The 15,873-nt window shown below is 34.2% G+C and overlaps 1 protein-coding gene across 1 annotated transcript in view; it reads right to left on the bottom strand.

Annotated features, from left to right (window-relative positions):
• USP43 (ubiquitin specific peptidase 43) overlaps nucleotides 1–15,873 on the bottom strand; it is a 115,696-nt gene that overhangs the window by 63,886 nt on the left and 35,937 nt on the right. Inside the window, exon 5 of the mRNA XM_051995700.1 lies at nucleotides 11,692–11,827. Coding sequence (XP_051851660.1) covers nucleotides 11,692–11,827 — 136 coding nt within the window. The remainder of the gene's footprint in view (nucleotides 1–11,691; nucleotides 11,828–15,873) is intronic.

The following is a 15,873-nucleotide window of genomic DNA, read 5'->3' as shown; positions in this document are numbered from 1 at the left end:
GAAAAAAGATCATGACCAAATAAGGGACAGAGAATGAGAAAAAGTAACATAGATTTTTATTACATGTAATTTAAATTTGTCTTGCAAAATAACCAATGAATTAAAAATTATAATGGAAAATGGATAACTGGAAAAAATTTTCTCTGCAGCAAGTCTTTTAAAAGGAATGTGTGTGTGTGTGTGTGTGTGTGTGTGTGTGTGTGTGTGTGTGTGTGTGTTTATGGAAATGATCCAAATCTATAAGAACAAAAGAATTTCTCAATTCATAAACAATCATGACACAGGAAGTTTTCTAAGGAAGAAATTCAAACTATGAAAAAGTGATGCAAAATAGTAATAATTGGAAAAATGCAAATTAAAACCACTCTGAGCTTACACCTATCAGACTGGCAAAACTGACAAAAAAGGAAATGCATTGTTGGTGAAGCTATAAGTTAATCCAAAATTAATCCAATTCTTATGTCAAAAAAGTTACTAGACTTTGCATAACTTTTGACCCAGAAATACTATTAGTGGTCCATATTCCAAAGAAATTAAAGAGAAATGACAAGACATATATACAAGCATATTTAAAGCAACTCTTTAGCAATAGCAAAGAACTGGAAACTAAAGAGTTGTCCATCAATTTGGGAACTGGACAAATTATGGTACATCAACATAATGAAATAGTATATACATATGCCTACGCACATACCACAAAATTATGAAAGAATGAGTTTTGGTGAAACCTGCAAAGACTGTTTTATCTAATATAAAGTGAAATAAGAACACTTTTTTCAATAACAACATTGTAAAAACAATACTGAAAACTTGAAGAATTCTGTTCAATGGAATGATCAACCAGTGATTCCAGGGGAGCAATCATGAAACATACTACCAATCTAATGATAGAGAAGTATTAGATGCTAAATGCAGAATAACATTCATACACAAACACACACACACACACACACATTTTGCTGTATTACATGTATTTGTTGCAAGGGTTTTCTTTTTCTTTTTAACTGAGGAATGAATAGGAGGTTGTTAATTTTAAAAATTTATTTAAAAATGAAAAGGTATAAACTGGAGCCCAGTAAGAAGCAAGAAAAAGAAGAGTACAAAGACATATTCAACTTTGTAGGTAAATGAAACTTGATAGAATAAGACCCATAAGCAGCTATCAAAGATAATTGCAGACTTCCGGACAAGATGGCAGAGAGGAGCCACACAGCTGTGTAACCTCCGCATTTTTCTCTCATTATCCATTTCATTACAAGCCTCTGAATTAATGCTCGACTGAAAAAAAAACCTACAATTAGTTACCAAGAGAAACCATCCTTGAGACTCGTCAGGAAAGGTCTGTTTTTGATCGAGGGCAGGGACGGGTTTAGATCGGAAGCAGGCTGCGGGCAGGCGGGCAGACAGGCAGCGGCAGCGAGAGCAGGGAAGGCAGCTCAGAGCCGAGCAGAGCGGAGAGGGGGTGGGGTGTGATCGCAGCAGTCTCTGTGGGGAGAGCTTTGCTACAGGATTGGATACTTTGCTCCGGCAGCAAGTCAGCAGCCCAGCAGAGAAACTAAAAACACCAGGGGTGAAGAATACAACCCCAAACAGCTGGAGTCTCTCGCCACCCCTCCCCCACAGTGTCTCAGCTCACTCTCGGATCTCAGAGCCCAGGTGCAGCACAGCCATCGCTGTCCTGTTAGGGCCTCACTGCTGCCCCCAAAGTCTGTAGAGGAAGCTCGGTAACACCACCCAGCCCCTCCCCCCTCCCAAAGAAAGCAGCCTCCATTAAGGGGTTTTTTCTTTTGTTTCTTTGCTAGTTTATCTTTGATTATTAGACAGAATGAGCAAGAAACTGAAGAGGACTTTAACCCTTGACAGCTTCTATACAGAAAGAGAGCAGACTCTAAATCCTGAGGAGTCTAAAAACAGACAGTCTCCAGGTGAATCCCCAAAGGAGGAGATCATCCGTTCCTCAGCACAGATGAACCTCATAGAAGAAATTAAAAAGACTCTCACAAGGGAGCTAGAAGAAAAATGGGAAAAGGAGAGGGAGACTTGGCAAAAGAGTCTGGAGAAGTCATCCCACTCAGTTAAAGAGAGAGTGGATAAAGAAATCAAATCCTTGAAAAATAGGATTAGTGAACTGGAAACAGAAAATAGTTCTCTAAAAAACAAAATTGGAGAAATGGAAAAAAATTCCATAGAACAAAAGAACTCAATTGGACAATTAGAAAAAGATTTTTAAAAAGTGAGTGAAGAAAATACTTCACTGAAAATCAGGGTCGAACAAATGGAATTGAATGACTCGAGGAGACAAGAAGAATCAGTCAAGCAAATCCAAAAAAATCAAACAATGGAAAAGAATGTGAAATACCTTCTGGGGAAGACAACAGACCTGGAAAACAGATCCAGGAGAGACAATCTGAAAATCATTGGACTCCCAGAAAAGCATGATGAAAAAAAGAGCCTGGACACTATTTTCCAGGAAATTATCAAAGAGAACTTCCCAGAAGTCATAGAAACAGAGGGTAAAATAGACATTGAAAGAATTCATCGATCCCCTACTGAAAGGGATCCTAAAATCAAAACAAATCAAAATCAAAAATCAAAACACCAAGAAATATAGTGGCCAAATGCCAAAACCCTCAGACGAAGGAAAAAATACTGCAAGCGGCTAGAAAAACCCAATTCAAGTATCGAGGAGCCACAATAAGGATCACCTAGATCTGGCAGCATCCACATTAAAGGATCGAAGGGCCTGGAATATGATATTCCAAAAGGCTAAGGAACTCGGTATGCAACCAAAAATAACTTACCCTGCTAGAATGAGCATCTTTTTCCAGGAAAGAAGATGGACATTCAACGAAGTAAGCGAATTTCACCTATTTTTGATGAAAAAGCCAGAACTTAACAAAAAGTTTGATCTACAAATACAGAACTCAAAAGAAATCTAAAAAGGTAAAGATTAATCTTGGGAACTATATTTCAGCTATAAAGATGTATAAAGAATACATGTATACCTTGTTCTAGAAACTAGATGTGGAAAGGACATTCTACCAGAAAAAGGAGAAAGTGGGGGTACTACATCTCATGAAGAAGCAAAGGAAACCTATTATATCTGAGAGAAAGAGTGGAGGGGGATGAATATAGTGAGTATTTTACTGCTTTCAGAATTGGCTTTAAGAGAAAAAATTTAGACATATTCAATCTATGGTGAAATTTCTCCCACCGCATTGAAAAGTGAGAAGGGAAAAGTGAAAAGGGAAGGAATAAGCTAAGTGGAAGGGAATACCAAAACTGGGAGGGAAAGGGGTAAGATAGGGGGAGGAACTCTAAGGCGGGGGGAGGAATATTAAAAAGGGAGGGCTGTGAGAAGCAAGTGGTGCTCACAAGCTTAATACTGGGAAGGGGTTAAGGGGGTAAGAAGGGAGAAAATTATAAACCGGGGTTAACAAGATGGCAAGTAATACAGAATTGGTCATTTTAACCATAAATGTGAATGGGGTAAACTCCTCCATAAAGAGGAAGCAGTTACCAGAATGGATTAAAAGCCAGAATCCTACAATATGTTGTTTACAGGAAACACACCTGAAGCAGGGAGATACATGCAGGTTAAAGGTAAAAGGTTGGAGCAAAACCTACTATGCTTCAGGTGAAGTCAAAAAAGCAGGGGTAGCCATCCTGATCTCAGATCAAACTAAAGCAAAAATTGATGTAATCAAAAGAGATAAGGAAGGGCACTATATCTTGCTAAAGGGTAGCATGGATAATGAAGCACTATCTATATTAAACATATATGCACCAAGTGGTGTAGCATCTAAATTCTTTAAAGATAATTGCAGTTTTGCTTTGCAATTATTATACTATGTCTCCTAATTTTCAATTTTTGGTCTACTGGCTCTTTTCGGGCTGCCTTATAACATGTTCAAGTAACTTTCATCCTTAAAATAAAATCAAAACAAAATAAAAAAAAAAAATCAAAACAAAATAAAACAAGAATTCTTTACTTAATTCTATACCATCAACTAATTACATCTCTCTCTCTCTCTTCCCTTTCAGGCTAAATTCTAAGGAAAAATTGTTGACAGGTTGTCTCTACTTTCTCACTTCCCACTCACTCCTCTATCCCTTGTAATCTGATTTCCTTCCCCACCCCTGAATTAAGACTTCTTTTACTGTAAAAGCCAATATCCTTTTGGCAATTTTTGTCTTTCTCAAACTCTCCTCCTTTAGACACAATTAGCCACCCACTACCTTTCTAGATAGTCTCTTTCTTAAGTTTTCATGACATTGTCCTGTTGTGGTTCTATTGTAACCTAATTAACTTATTTTTCTTATGCTTCTTTTCAGATTCATCATCTGTGTTCTGTTCCTGCTCTCTCTCCACATTTTCTCCCATCAGAAGACAAGCTATTTACAAATAGAGATATTTTACTGAATGTACTTATATTTCTAAAGTCTAGCATAGTGCCTGGAGGTTAATAAATAATTGTTAATTTGACTTATTGATCTAACAAGATTCTATGGATTCACCTATCAGAACTATGAAAATGACTCCCAATTTTTTTTTGAGATTATTAGTAATTTCATTTAAAAATTATTATAGTATTTTATTTTTTCAAATAAATGCAAACACAGTTTTCAACATTCACCTTTGTAAAACTTTATATTCCAAATATTTCTCCCTAGTTCTTCTAAACATATTTCCATATTCATCATGCTGAACAAGAAAAATCAGATCAAAACATGGAACTAAAAGCAAAACAAGCAAAAAAAAAAGAATGAAAACAATAACAAAAGATGAAAATAATATACTTTTATCCATATTCAATCTCCATAGTTCCCTCTCAGGATGTGGATGGCACTTTTCATCACAAGTCTGTTAGAATTGCCTTGAATTGCCTCATTGTTGAAAGAGCCAAGTTAAAAAAAATAAATAAAATTAAAATTAAAATAAAAAAAAAAAAGAAAGAGTCAAGTTCATCACAGTTGATCATCACACAATCTTGTTGTTACATGTACAATGTTCTTTTGATTTTTATTCACTTCACTCAGCATCAGTTCATGTAAGTCCTTCCAGGTTTTTCTGAAATCAGCTTGCCCATCATTTCTTACAGAACAACAGTATTCCATTACATTCAGATACCATAATTTAGTCAACTGATGGGAATCCATTCAATTTCTAGTTCCTTGTCACTACAAAAAGGGCTGCTTATAAACATTTTTGAACATATGGCTCCTTTCTCCTCTTTTATGACTTCTCTGCAATATAGACCCAGTAGAGACACAGCTGGATCAAAAAATATGCACAGTTTGATAGTCCTTTGGGTATAGCTCCAAATTGCTCTCCAAAATAGTTGGACCATTTCACAATCCTATCATCAATGCATTAATGTCCCAGTTTTCCCATATCTCCTCCAACATTTATCATTATCTTTTCCTATCATCTTAGCCAATCTAAGAAGTGTGAAGTGATATCTCAGAGTTGTCTTAATTTGCATTTCTATAATCAAGTTACTTAGAGCATTTTTTTTTCATATGATTTATCAATTGGGAAATTGCTAGTATTCTTACAAATCTGAGTAAATTCACTATATATTTTAGAAATGAAGCCTTTATACCTCAACAATGATACTGTCTGAGGATGTATTCTGATGGAAGTGGATCTCTTCGATAAAGAGAGCTAATTCAGTTTCAATTGATCAAAGATGGACAGAAGCAGCTACACCCAAAGAAAGAACACTGGGAAATGAATATAAACTGCTTGCATTTTTGTTTTTCTTTCCGGGTTATTTATATCTTCTGAATTCAATTCTCCCTGTGCAACAAGAAAACTGTTCGGTTCTGCACACATATATTGTATCTAGGATATACTGTAACCTATTCAACATGTAAAGGACTGCTTGCTATCTGGGGGAGGGGGTGGAAGGAGGGAGGGGAAAAATCAGAACAGAAGTGAATGCAAGGGATAATGCTGTAAAAAATTACCCTGGCATGGGTTCTATCAATAAAAAAGTTATTAAAAAAAAAAAAAGAAATGAAACCTTTATCAAAAACACTGGATGTAAAAAAACTTCCCAGCTTGCTGCTTCCCTTCTATACTGGCTGTATTGGTTTTGCTTGTAAAAAATCTTTTTAATTTAATGTCATCAAAATTATCCATTTTGTATTTCATAATATTCTCTAGTTCTTCTTTGACCATAAATTCCTCCCTTCTCCACAGATCTGAGAGATAGATTGTCCTTTGTTCTCCTAACTTGCTTATAATATACCCTTTATGTCTAAATCATGAACTCATTTAGACTTTATCTCAGCATAGGATATTAAATGTTGCTCAGTGTCTAGTTTCTGCCATACTATTTTCCAATTTTCCCAGCAATTTTTGTCAAATAATGAATACTTATCCCAGAAACTGGAGTCTTTGAGTTTCTCAAACACTAGATTACTATAATCATTGACTATTGTATCTTTTGAACTTAACCTATTCCACTGATCCACTACTTTATTTCTTAGGCAATGTCAAATGATTTTGATGACAGACATTTTATAATATAGTTTTAGATTTGGTATATTTTCCTTTGCAATTTTTTTATTAATTCCCTTGAAATTCTTGACTTTTTGTTCTTCCAGATGAATTTTATTATTTTTCTAGTTCTATAATGTAATTTCTTGACAGTCTGATTGATATGGCACTGAATTCATAGATTAATTTAGATAGAAGTCTTTTTTTATTATATTAGTTTAGCCTACCCATGAGCACTTGATATTCTTCCAATTGTTTAGATCTAACTTTCTTTGTGTGAAAAGTGTTTTGTTATTGTGATCATATAATTCCTGTCTTTGTCTTGGCACGCAGAATCCCAAATACTTAATATTATCTGCAGTTATTTTAAAAGGGATTTCTCTTTCTATATGTTGCTGCTGGATTTTGTTGGTAACCCAGAAATGCTGATGATTTATGTGGGTTTACTTTATGTCCTGCAACTCTGCTAAAGTTGTCAGTTTTTTCTTGTAGTTTTTTAGTTGATTCTATAGGATTCTCTAAACATACCATCAAATCACCTCAAAGAGTGATAGTCTGTTTCATCATTACCTCTAATTTCTTTAATTTCTTTTCCTTCTCTTATTGCTAGAGCTAACATTTCTAGTATAATATTGAATAATAGTGGTAATAATGGGCAACCTTGTTTTACCCCAATTTTATTGGGAATGCTTCTAAACTTATTCCCATTACATATAATGCTTGATGATGGTTTTAGATAGATGCTACTTATAATAAAAAGAAAACCATGCTTATTCCTAAGCTCTCTAATGCTTTTTAATAGGAATGGGTGTTATACTTTGTCAAATGCTTTTTCTGCATCTATTGAGATAATCATATGATTTCTGTTAGTTTGATTACTGATACAGTCAATCATGCTGATGGTTTTCCTGATACTAAACCAGCCCTCCATTCCTAGTATAAATCTTATTTGGGATGATCCAAAATCTATACATAAAGCCCTTATTTCCCTATGGCACCCCAATCCCATTCTCCAACTATTTGCTGGAAACCCTCATCCCTTAGATGTCTCATACTCAATAGGTCTTAAGTGAAATTCATCATCGTTCCCTATAAATCTATCTCTCTTCCTTTATTCCCTATTTGTCAAAGGCACCATCATTTTTCTAGTTCTCAGGTTCATAATCTTAGAGACATCTGCTTCTTCTTTATTCCTTTCTTCCCCTCCAATAAACTGCTAAATCTATCGAGCTAACCTTTTCACCACATCTCACAATTATTTCTTTCTTATACTACAATTACCTACATTAGACCTTTCTTACTTCTCAGAGAAATCCCTGAAGAAGAAGCCTACCCATATATCTCCCTGTATCTAGGTTCTTTTCTTTCCAAACCACTATCCCCACAACCATCAAATGGATGTTCCTACATTATTCCCTGCTAAAGAAAATTTACTAGCTTTCCACTTCCTCTAAGATAAAACATGAAGTACTCTATTCAACACTGAAAGAGCTTCATAGCCATAGGCCATATGTCCAGGTTAATCATATTACTTCTTTTCATCTCTGTGTTACAATCAGATTAATCTAACTTGCTGTTTCCTACATACAACATTCCATCAAAGACAGTTTCCATGTCTTTGCAAAGGCTCTCCCTTCTTTACTTTGCATCTTGGAATCCTTATCTACTTTCAATGTACAAATCAATGCCAACTTCTTCAAGAAACTTCTCTTATTTTTCCCCAGTTATGCTTCCTTTATTGAAGTCAATTTGTATTTTGTCTCCTGCATTTGATCATTTGTGAATAGATTTTATTGCACAAACATATTCTGAGTCCCTTGAGGACAAAAACTGTCTTACTTTTGCATTTATACTTCCAGGACCTAACATATTTAGTAGATACTTAAAAAATACATGTTAATTGATTTGAAGAATATATTTTATTCAAAAGAAGCAGGAGCAATATAAGAAAAAGGTAAAGATGGAAGTGCATATTAAGATAATACACTTAAGTAAGGAAGTCTGGGAATCTAGAAACCAAAGTAGGAAATATAATGGAGAACACTTACACAAAGATCAATATAAGTAAAAACAAATACATTAATGCAATATTATAAAATTAGAATATACTCCTAGGACAAAAGGAGGTAATTAAATAAGGAGTTTGGAAAATGGACCACATTTCAAAAAACTTTTGTTTTGGATAGACAGTATTTTTGTCTTTCTTTGTGTCTCCAGCACTTAAAACAAAGTACTAACACATTTAACAAATGTCTATTGACTAAATGCCCTTTTTAATCCCAGCTCCACAAGTTTCTTCATCCTGGAAGTTGCTTCTAATCCTGGAATTCACACAGTGGAAGTACATTCCACTCTCAGAACCTCCACTGAAGTAGGGTCCACATGTTTCATTCCTTTTCTTTTTTCTTTTTCTTTTTTTTCTTTTTTTTTTTTTTGTTTCATTCCTTTTCAAGCTATGCTTTGGACTTTTTCTGCCCCTCACTTTTCCTTTTCCTTCAGTGTGTTGTTTTCTCATTAGAGTGTTGGCTTTTTGAGGACAAGGACTATCTTTTTTTCTGCTTATATTTGAATTCCCAGCACTTAGCATATTGCCCGGCACATAGTAAGTCCTTTACAAATGCTACTTCACTAACTTGATACCATATTTTAGGAAGAACACTGATAAGTCATAGAATATCCAGGTGTAAAACAGCCTTTTAGGATGGTAAACAGCTTTGAGTTCATGTTTTTTGAAGAAATTTAACATGAATAAAAGTAGATTTATTTGTGATTTAAATATCTGAGGAGTTGTCATGGGAATGAGGGATTTGATTTCCTTTGCTTGGCTTCAGAAGGCAGAGTTCAGAATAATAGGTGGAAATTTCCATCTACTAAAATAAGACCTGATTTGAAGAAAATCAATTAGAGCTATTAAAGCTATACCAAAATGGCATAAGTTAGCCAGGGAAAACATGGTTTCAAAGTTAGGAGAAACCTTAAAGGTCAACTAGTTCAATCTCCTCATTTTATTTCAGAGGTCCAAGCAAAGGTTATTGAAATACTTGTTGGGTGTGATATAGAAGGGATTCTTGTTCAAGTTTGGGTTGGACTTCTGAGATCCCTTCCAACTCTGTGTTTCTATAATTATGTAAGGTGATAAAATTGAACGCAGAATAATCACTTCTGGTGGGTTATTTTTATCCTAGATTTTCAGTGCAAATACAAAAAAATACTTTGCCAAAAATGCAACTCAAATTCTATTACTAAAAATGTCCAGCTACCTCTGGAATACAACATGAAAGCTATTTCAGAATCAAACTGAAAAGGAGAGGAATGGTAAAGAAAATATGATCCCATTATATCCTACAGAACCTAAATTCTGGAAAATTCAATAGCTAATATAAAGACAATAATGTTACTATTTCCAAGCACTAATAAAAATATTCTTTGAATGAATGTTTTCAGAGGGAAATCCAAAGTAGCTCCATCACTAAATTATATGCATAGGTTTCAGTTACCTGAAGCATTCATTTCTTTCACAAGAAGTCATTCCACATTTTGAATCTCAAAATCAAAAGAACTAAGTATCAAGTGGCTTAGAAACAGATGTAATAATGTATTATGTAATAAACTTATTAATGTAAATTCAAATAGAAAAGAAAATGATAGCATTTCTACTCTTAAATTCACAATATAACATACTTTGAGTAATTCTTTCCTTCCTTTCTCTGAAAATACTGGGGAAGAGAAAGTATTCAGAAGGAGTTAATAGCTGACAGTGTCAAATGCTATAATGGGTCATAATCTTTTGCACTTGGAATGTTTTGAATCACAGATTTTGAGTTGGAAGGAAGCTTGGAAGTCATGTTGTCCAATTCCCACCCAAGAGAAAGATGCCAAACAAATGGTCATCTAATCCATCTGAAGACTTCTGTAGAGGGGCAACATAATTCCTCCCTTTAGGCTATTCTATTTTTGGACAGATCTAAACATTAAGGCTTTCCTCTCTGGACCTGGCAATCAAGACTTAGCAGACTTCTTATCTTGTAACATCTCTTCTCACATACTAGCCTCATTCTCCAATGCTAAGTACTCCTAGGGCCTCCATTTTGGAGAGAGAACCAGGCTGGCCAGAACTCCTTCCTTCCCACCAGTGATTTTGACTCTCTGGAGTTTGCTGCTACACTTCCAATTAGATATCTTCCTTTCTCCCCATTTTCAGTTCTCTCTTATGTGTAGTCTTTTTCCATTAGAATGTAATCTTGTTGGACATGGCTCTTTTCAACAATGAGATGATTCAAACCAGTGCCACTTGTTCAGTGATGAAGAGAGCCATCTATACCCAGAAAGAGAACCGTGGGAACTGAGTGTGGATCACAACATAGCATTCTCACTCTCTCTGTTTGTTGCTTGCTTACATTTTGTTTTCTTTTTGTTTTTTTTTTCCTTCCTTCTTGATCTGATTTTTCTTGTGCAGCAAGATTACTGTATAAATATGTATACCTATATTAGATTTAACATATTTTAACATATTTAACATGTATTGAATTGCCTGCCTGCTAGGGGAAGGGATGGGGGAAGGAGGGGATAATATGGAACAAAAGGTTTTGCAATGGTCAGTACTGAAAAATTACCCATGCATGTTTTGTAAATTAAAAGCTTTAACAAAAAACAAACAAACAAAAAAGAATGTAATCTTATTTGTGGAGGGCAATTCTCAGAAAACCAAATGGTTTGGTCAAGGTCATATTGCCAATAAGTGACAGAAATAGCACTCCAGCCCAATTCTAATGACTACAAGCTTAGTGTTTTTTTCAATCCAAAGTAGTTTCTCAAAAGTTTTTTTTTTTTTTTTTTATTTTAGTTGTTAAACCTGAAAGCCTCTATATCCACTCTTTTGTTAACCTTTCATTAATACAAAAGCCACATATGATTTCTATGGTAAAAAGGGGTTCCCAATAAAATGTCAGTCAGAAAAGCATTTGATGTCATACATTTCTTAAGATGAAAGTTGATCCCTTCTAGTCAAATTACTAAGTCCAAAGACAAAAAGTACATGTAAATCTAGTGATGAATATGCAATGAAATAGCAATTTATGAGTGAAATAGCCACCATTACTTAGCTTAATCAATCTAGACTGTTAAGCCAATTATTTTTCCACTATCTGAAGAGATTGGCATCTATTAAATTTAATTTCACCAACCTCATTAGCTGTGATTTTGCTTTCTTCTGCTACCATCTTTCTCAAGGTTGCCACTGTGCTGAAAAGTGGCACTGCCAAACCAATCCGCAAGAACCTCTGATTCTTGGACTGGAAGACCAGTGTGACATTTAATGATCTGAAAAACAGAAAAAGAATGTATTTCTAGAAAGACCAAAATGAATGGAACTTTTGTGTCATGAATTATCTAGTTCAGCATTTAAGAGATTAATGTCTGCTTCAGTACTTTAAGCATACTTGTGACTCCCAATTTTACAAGGACTCATTTATGGTAGGTCTCCTATTATGAACACCAGGAACATAAATTTTAAAATAACAAAATTAAAATGTTTGTTTCTTTCAATTACCAAGTATTTTTTTTCTCCCTCACAACTCTCCCTGCACCCTTCACTAAAAGAAAGAAAAAAGTGAGAAAAGAAAGGGAAATAGAAGGGAAAAAAGAAAGAGAAAACAAGCAAGCAAGAAAGAATTAAAGACAGGAAAGAATCATTGCATAATATTGCATCATTGCATCATAGTCAAGTAAAACTAAGTTCCCACCAATATTGACTATAACCAAAAATTTATTTCTCATTCTGGATAATTATTTCAGAACCAGAATTCTTAGGACTTTCAAAATTGTTTTTTAATATTGATATTATGTATAAATTGTTCTGGTTCTGCTCACTTCTCTCTGTATCATTTCAGGTAAGACCCGAAACTCTAAATTTCTTTTTCTTCATTTCTTACAGTGCAATAGCTTTCTTTATATTTCTATGCCCTGATGTACTCAATCATTTCCTAAGTTATAGAAACTTTCAGTTTCCATTTTTTCGCTACCACAAAAAGAATTGCTCTATTTTTGTACACATAGGACATTCTCTTCTTTCATCTCTTTGTGTATAGGTCATGAATGCTCTGTTAAGTAGTCTGGGTTTGGAGGATAGGAACTTAAATTGTTTTCCAGAAAAGTCAGACAAATTCATATTTCCATCAACAGGACAATATGCATGTTTTCCTGAATTCTTTCCAAAATCTGTCATTTTCATTTTTCACTTTTTATTGGCTTTGCCAATCTTATGAACTCAGATTTGGTTTAATCTGCACTTCAGAAAAAGAAGAATTTTTATTCATATAGCTATACACCATCTGGATTTCTTCCCTTGAACAAATTGCATTTTAATATCATTCAATCTTTTATATCAATTGAGAAATAGTTCTTATTCTTATAAATGTTAATCTGTTACATATTTTGGAAATGAGACCTTTATTAGAAAAACTTGTTACATATCATTCTTAATAGGCAAAATTGGGCAAATTTTAGATAAAACCTAAATTTCAAAACATTTCTTTGGAGAAAAATTTCTAAAAACTTAATATTAAAATGCATATAAATATCTTACTTATGGCTTCACAGTAGTTTAAATTTAGGTACCATCAACAGTTCAATAGGAAAACTGACTCACATTGAAAAACCTGGGGTATTTACAAATTAAGCAAACTGAACTCCTGTTTCTCAGTTTCCTCAGCAATAAAGTGATAGGATTAGTCTAATGGCCTCCATACAAAATCTTTACCAGAGCTTGTATCTCTAAAAAGATCAAAGACAACTACAACTGTACACATACAAAAATGCATTATGAAAACATTCATAACAACTTTTTATTGTGACAAAGAACTAGAAACAAAGTAGTTATCCATCAATTAGCTGAATAAATCATTTTCTATAAATGTAATACTGTATTATAAGAAAAACTGAAAAGTACAAAAATTGCAATTCAGTTGCTTAATAAATGCTTTTAAAAAATTTAATTTACCATCTGTAGCATATCCCCCTTTGGGCTACTCTAACTGCCCACCCGTTGGTGGCATGGTTAAGCCAAACTTACCCGTCTTCGGGCACCAATCCAGATTTTACAGAGATAGACCACCAGGAGGTAAGGGTGAAGCAAAAAAGAACTTTATTCTTAAACAGCACATATTTATACCCCCCTGAAGATCCAGGGGAAAAGGAGTTCCTCTAGGAACTTGGCATAACAAGATTGGCCTGAAAAGAGGGAGGGAAGTGTGCTACGTTTTGAGAACACTAAGGAGGGAGATGTAGTACCTGGGATCAGACACCGCCTCTTGGGGCTGTGCCCCACCTCCACATAGAACTCACCTGAGCCTCGGTACCTCTCCTCTCTGAGGTCCTCCCATATGCCTTAAACTGCATTCCTTGCTCTTAGAGGTTTTTTAACCCTTACACCATCCACATAATGCTCTTTTGTATTTTCTCCTCCAGGTAAAATATTGATAATTCTTTCTATTAATTTTAGCCATAATCTCCTTTATCTCCTTTTACCCTTCTCAAGATGATCTTCAATTTGTTAATGTGCTTTAAAAAATACAGTACCCTAATGTGGTATAAGGGAAGTTCGTAAATTACACTGTCCTTTAAGTCTTTTTTCATAAAAAGTTGTTAATGATGGAAAAGTATTTTTGTTCACAGGAAAAAAGTTTGTATTTATTTTGAAATTATGGTGAACATTTTGATACCTAATATAAGTAGAAAAATAACTTTGTTTTAATACATGCTTCTAAAAATACCTATATGAAGAAATAGCTTTGGGATAGGATTTTGTTCAAGTTTAGAGAAAAATGACTTTTGATGGATATTTGCCTTCAATCTTTTCCGATCAATTGGTCCATATTTGGATCTAATTATTGCTATCTGACCTGCATAGAGATTCCTCAGAAGACAAATAAGATGACTTGGTACTCTCATCTATTTGAGTTCTTGCCACATTTTGTTGCAGTTCATACAGTCAAAGGCTTAATATAGTCAATGAAGCAGGAGATGTTTTTCTGAAACTCCCTTGCTTTTTCCATAATACAGTGAATGTTGGTAATGTGGTCTCTAGTTTCTCTGCCTCTTCAAAAATAAGCCTGCTCTTTTGGTAATTCTCACTTTCCATATTGCTGAAGTCTAGCCTACAGAATCTTAACCCTAACTTTGCTGGTATGGAAAATGAGTACAATTGTTTAGAAATTTGAACATTCTTTGGTACTTATTTAGGGGACAACTGATCTTTTCCTATTCCATGGCCACTGTTAAATTTTCCAAATTTGCTAGCATACTGAATGCAGCACTTCAAAAACATCATTTTTCAGCATTTTAAATAGCCGAGCTAGAATTTCATCACCTCCATTATAGTTTTATTGTTTGCAATGCTTCCTATAGTCCATATGATTTCATTCTCCAGGATGTCTGGCTCAAGATCAGTAACCACACCCACATAGTTATGAGTGATGATTATTTTTGTATAGTTCTTCTATATAGTTTTGCCACCTCTTCTTAATCTCTTTTATCATTCCCATTTTTGCATGAAACATTCCCTTGATATTTTTAATTTTCTTTAAGAGATTTCTTGTTTTTCCCATTCTATTGTTTTCTTCTATTTCTTTGCATAGCTCAGATAAGAACCATATTTCTCCCTGATATTCTTTGGAATTTTGCATTCATTGAGTTTATCTTTCCCTTTCATTTCTTTCTTTAGCTATTTGTAAAACCTATTGTAATAGCCATTTTGCTTTCTTGGTGTTATTATTTTTTTTAATTTTTGTTATTGTTATTGCTGCTCCCTCTGGTACAATACTGCGAATCTCCATCCATAATTTTTCAAGTTCTCTGTCTACCAGATTTAATCTCTCATCATTTCTCCTTCATAAAGGATGTTATTTAGGTCATATCCATGTGATCTGTTGGTTTCCCCTATTTTAAATATGAATTTTGCAATAAGATGCTGATGATCTGAGCCAATCAACTCCAGATCTTGTTTTAATTAATTTTATAAAGCTTCTCTATCTTTGTCTACAAATTATATGATCAATTTGATTTCTATACTGACCATTTCTATATTGTCCATGTTAATGACCATTAACATGTAATGATCACATGTACAGTTATCTTTTAGGGTACTGAAAAAGAGTATCAGCTATGACCAGTAAATTATCTTAACAAAACTCTATTAGTGTCTGCCTTGCTACTTTTTGTATTCCAAGGCCAATCCACGGCCTGTCAATCCAATAATGTTTTGATTTCCTACTTTAATCTTCCAGTCCCCTATGAAGAATGTGATATCTTTTTTAGGGCATTATTTCTAGAAGATGTTGTAGATCTTGATAATACTGATTATTGAATTG

The sequence above is a fragment of the Antechinus flavipes genome, chromosome 4, assembly GCF_016432865.1.
Source record: "Antechinus flavipes isolate AdamAnt ecotype Samford, QLD, Australia chromosome 4, AdamAnt_v2, whole genome shotgun sequence".
In the NCBI taxonomy this organism is placed as follows: Eukaryota; Metazoa; Chordata; class Mammalia; order Dasyuromorphia; family Dasyuridae; genus Antechinus; species Antechinus flavipes.
This window is presented reverse-complemented; position numbering and strand designations above follow the sequence as displayed.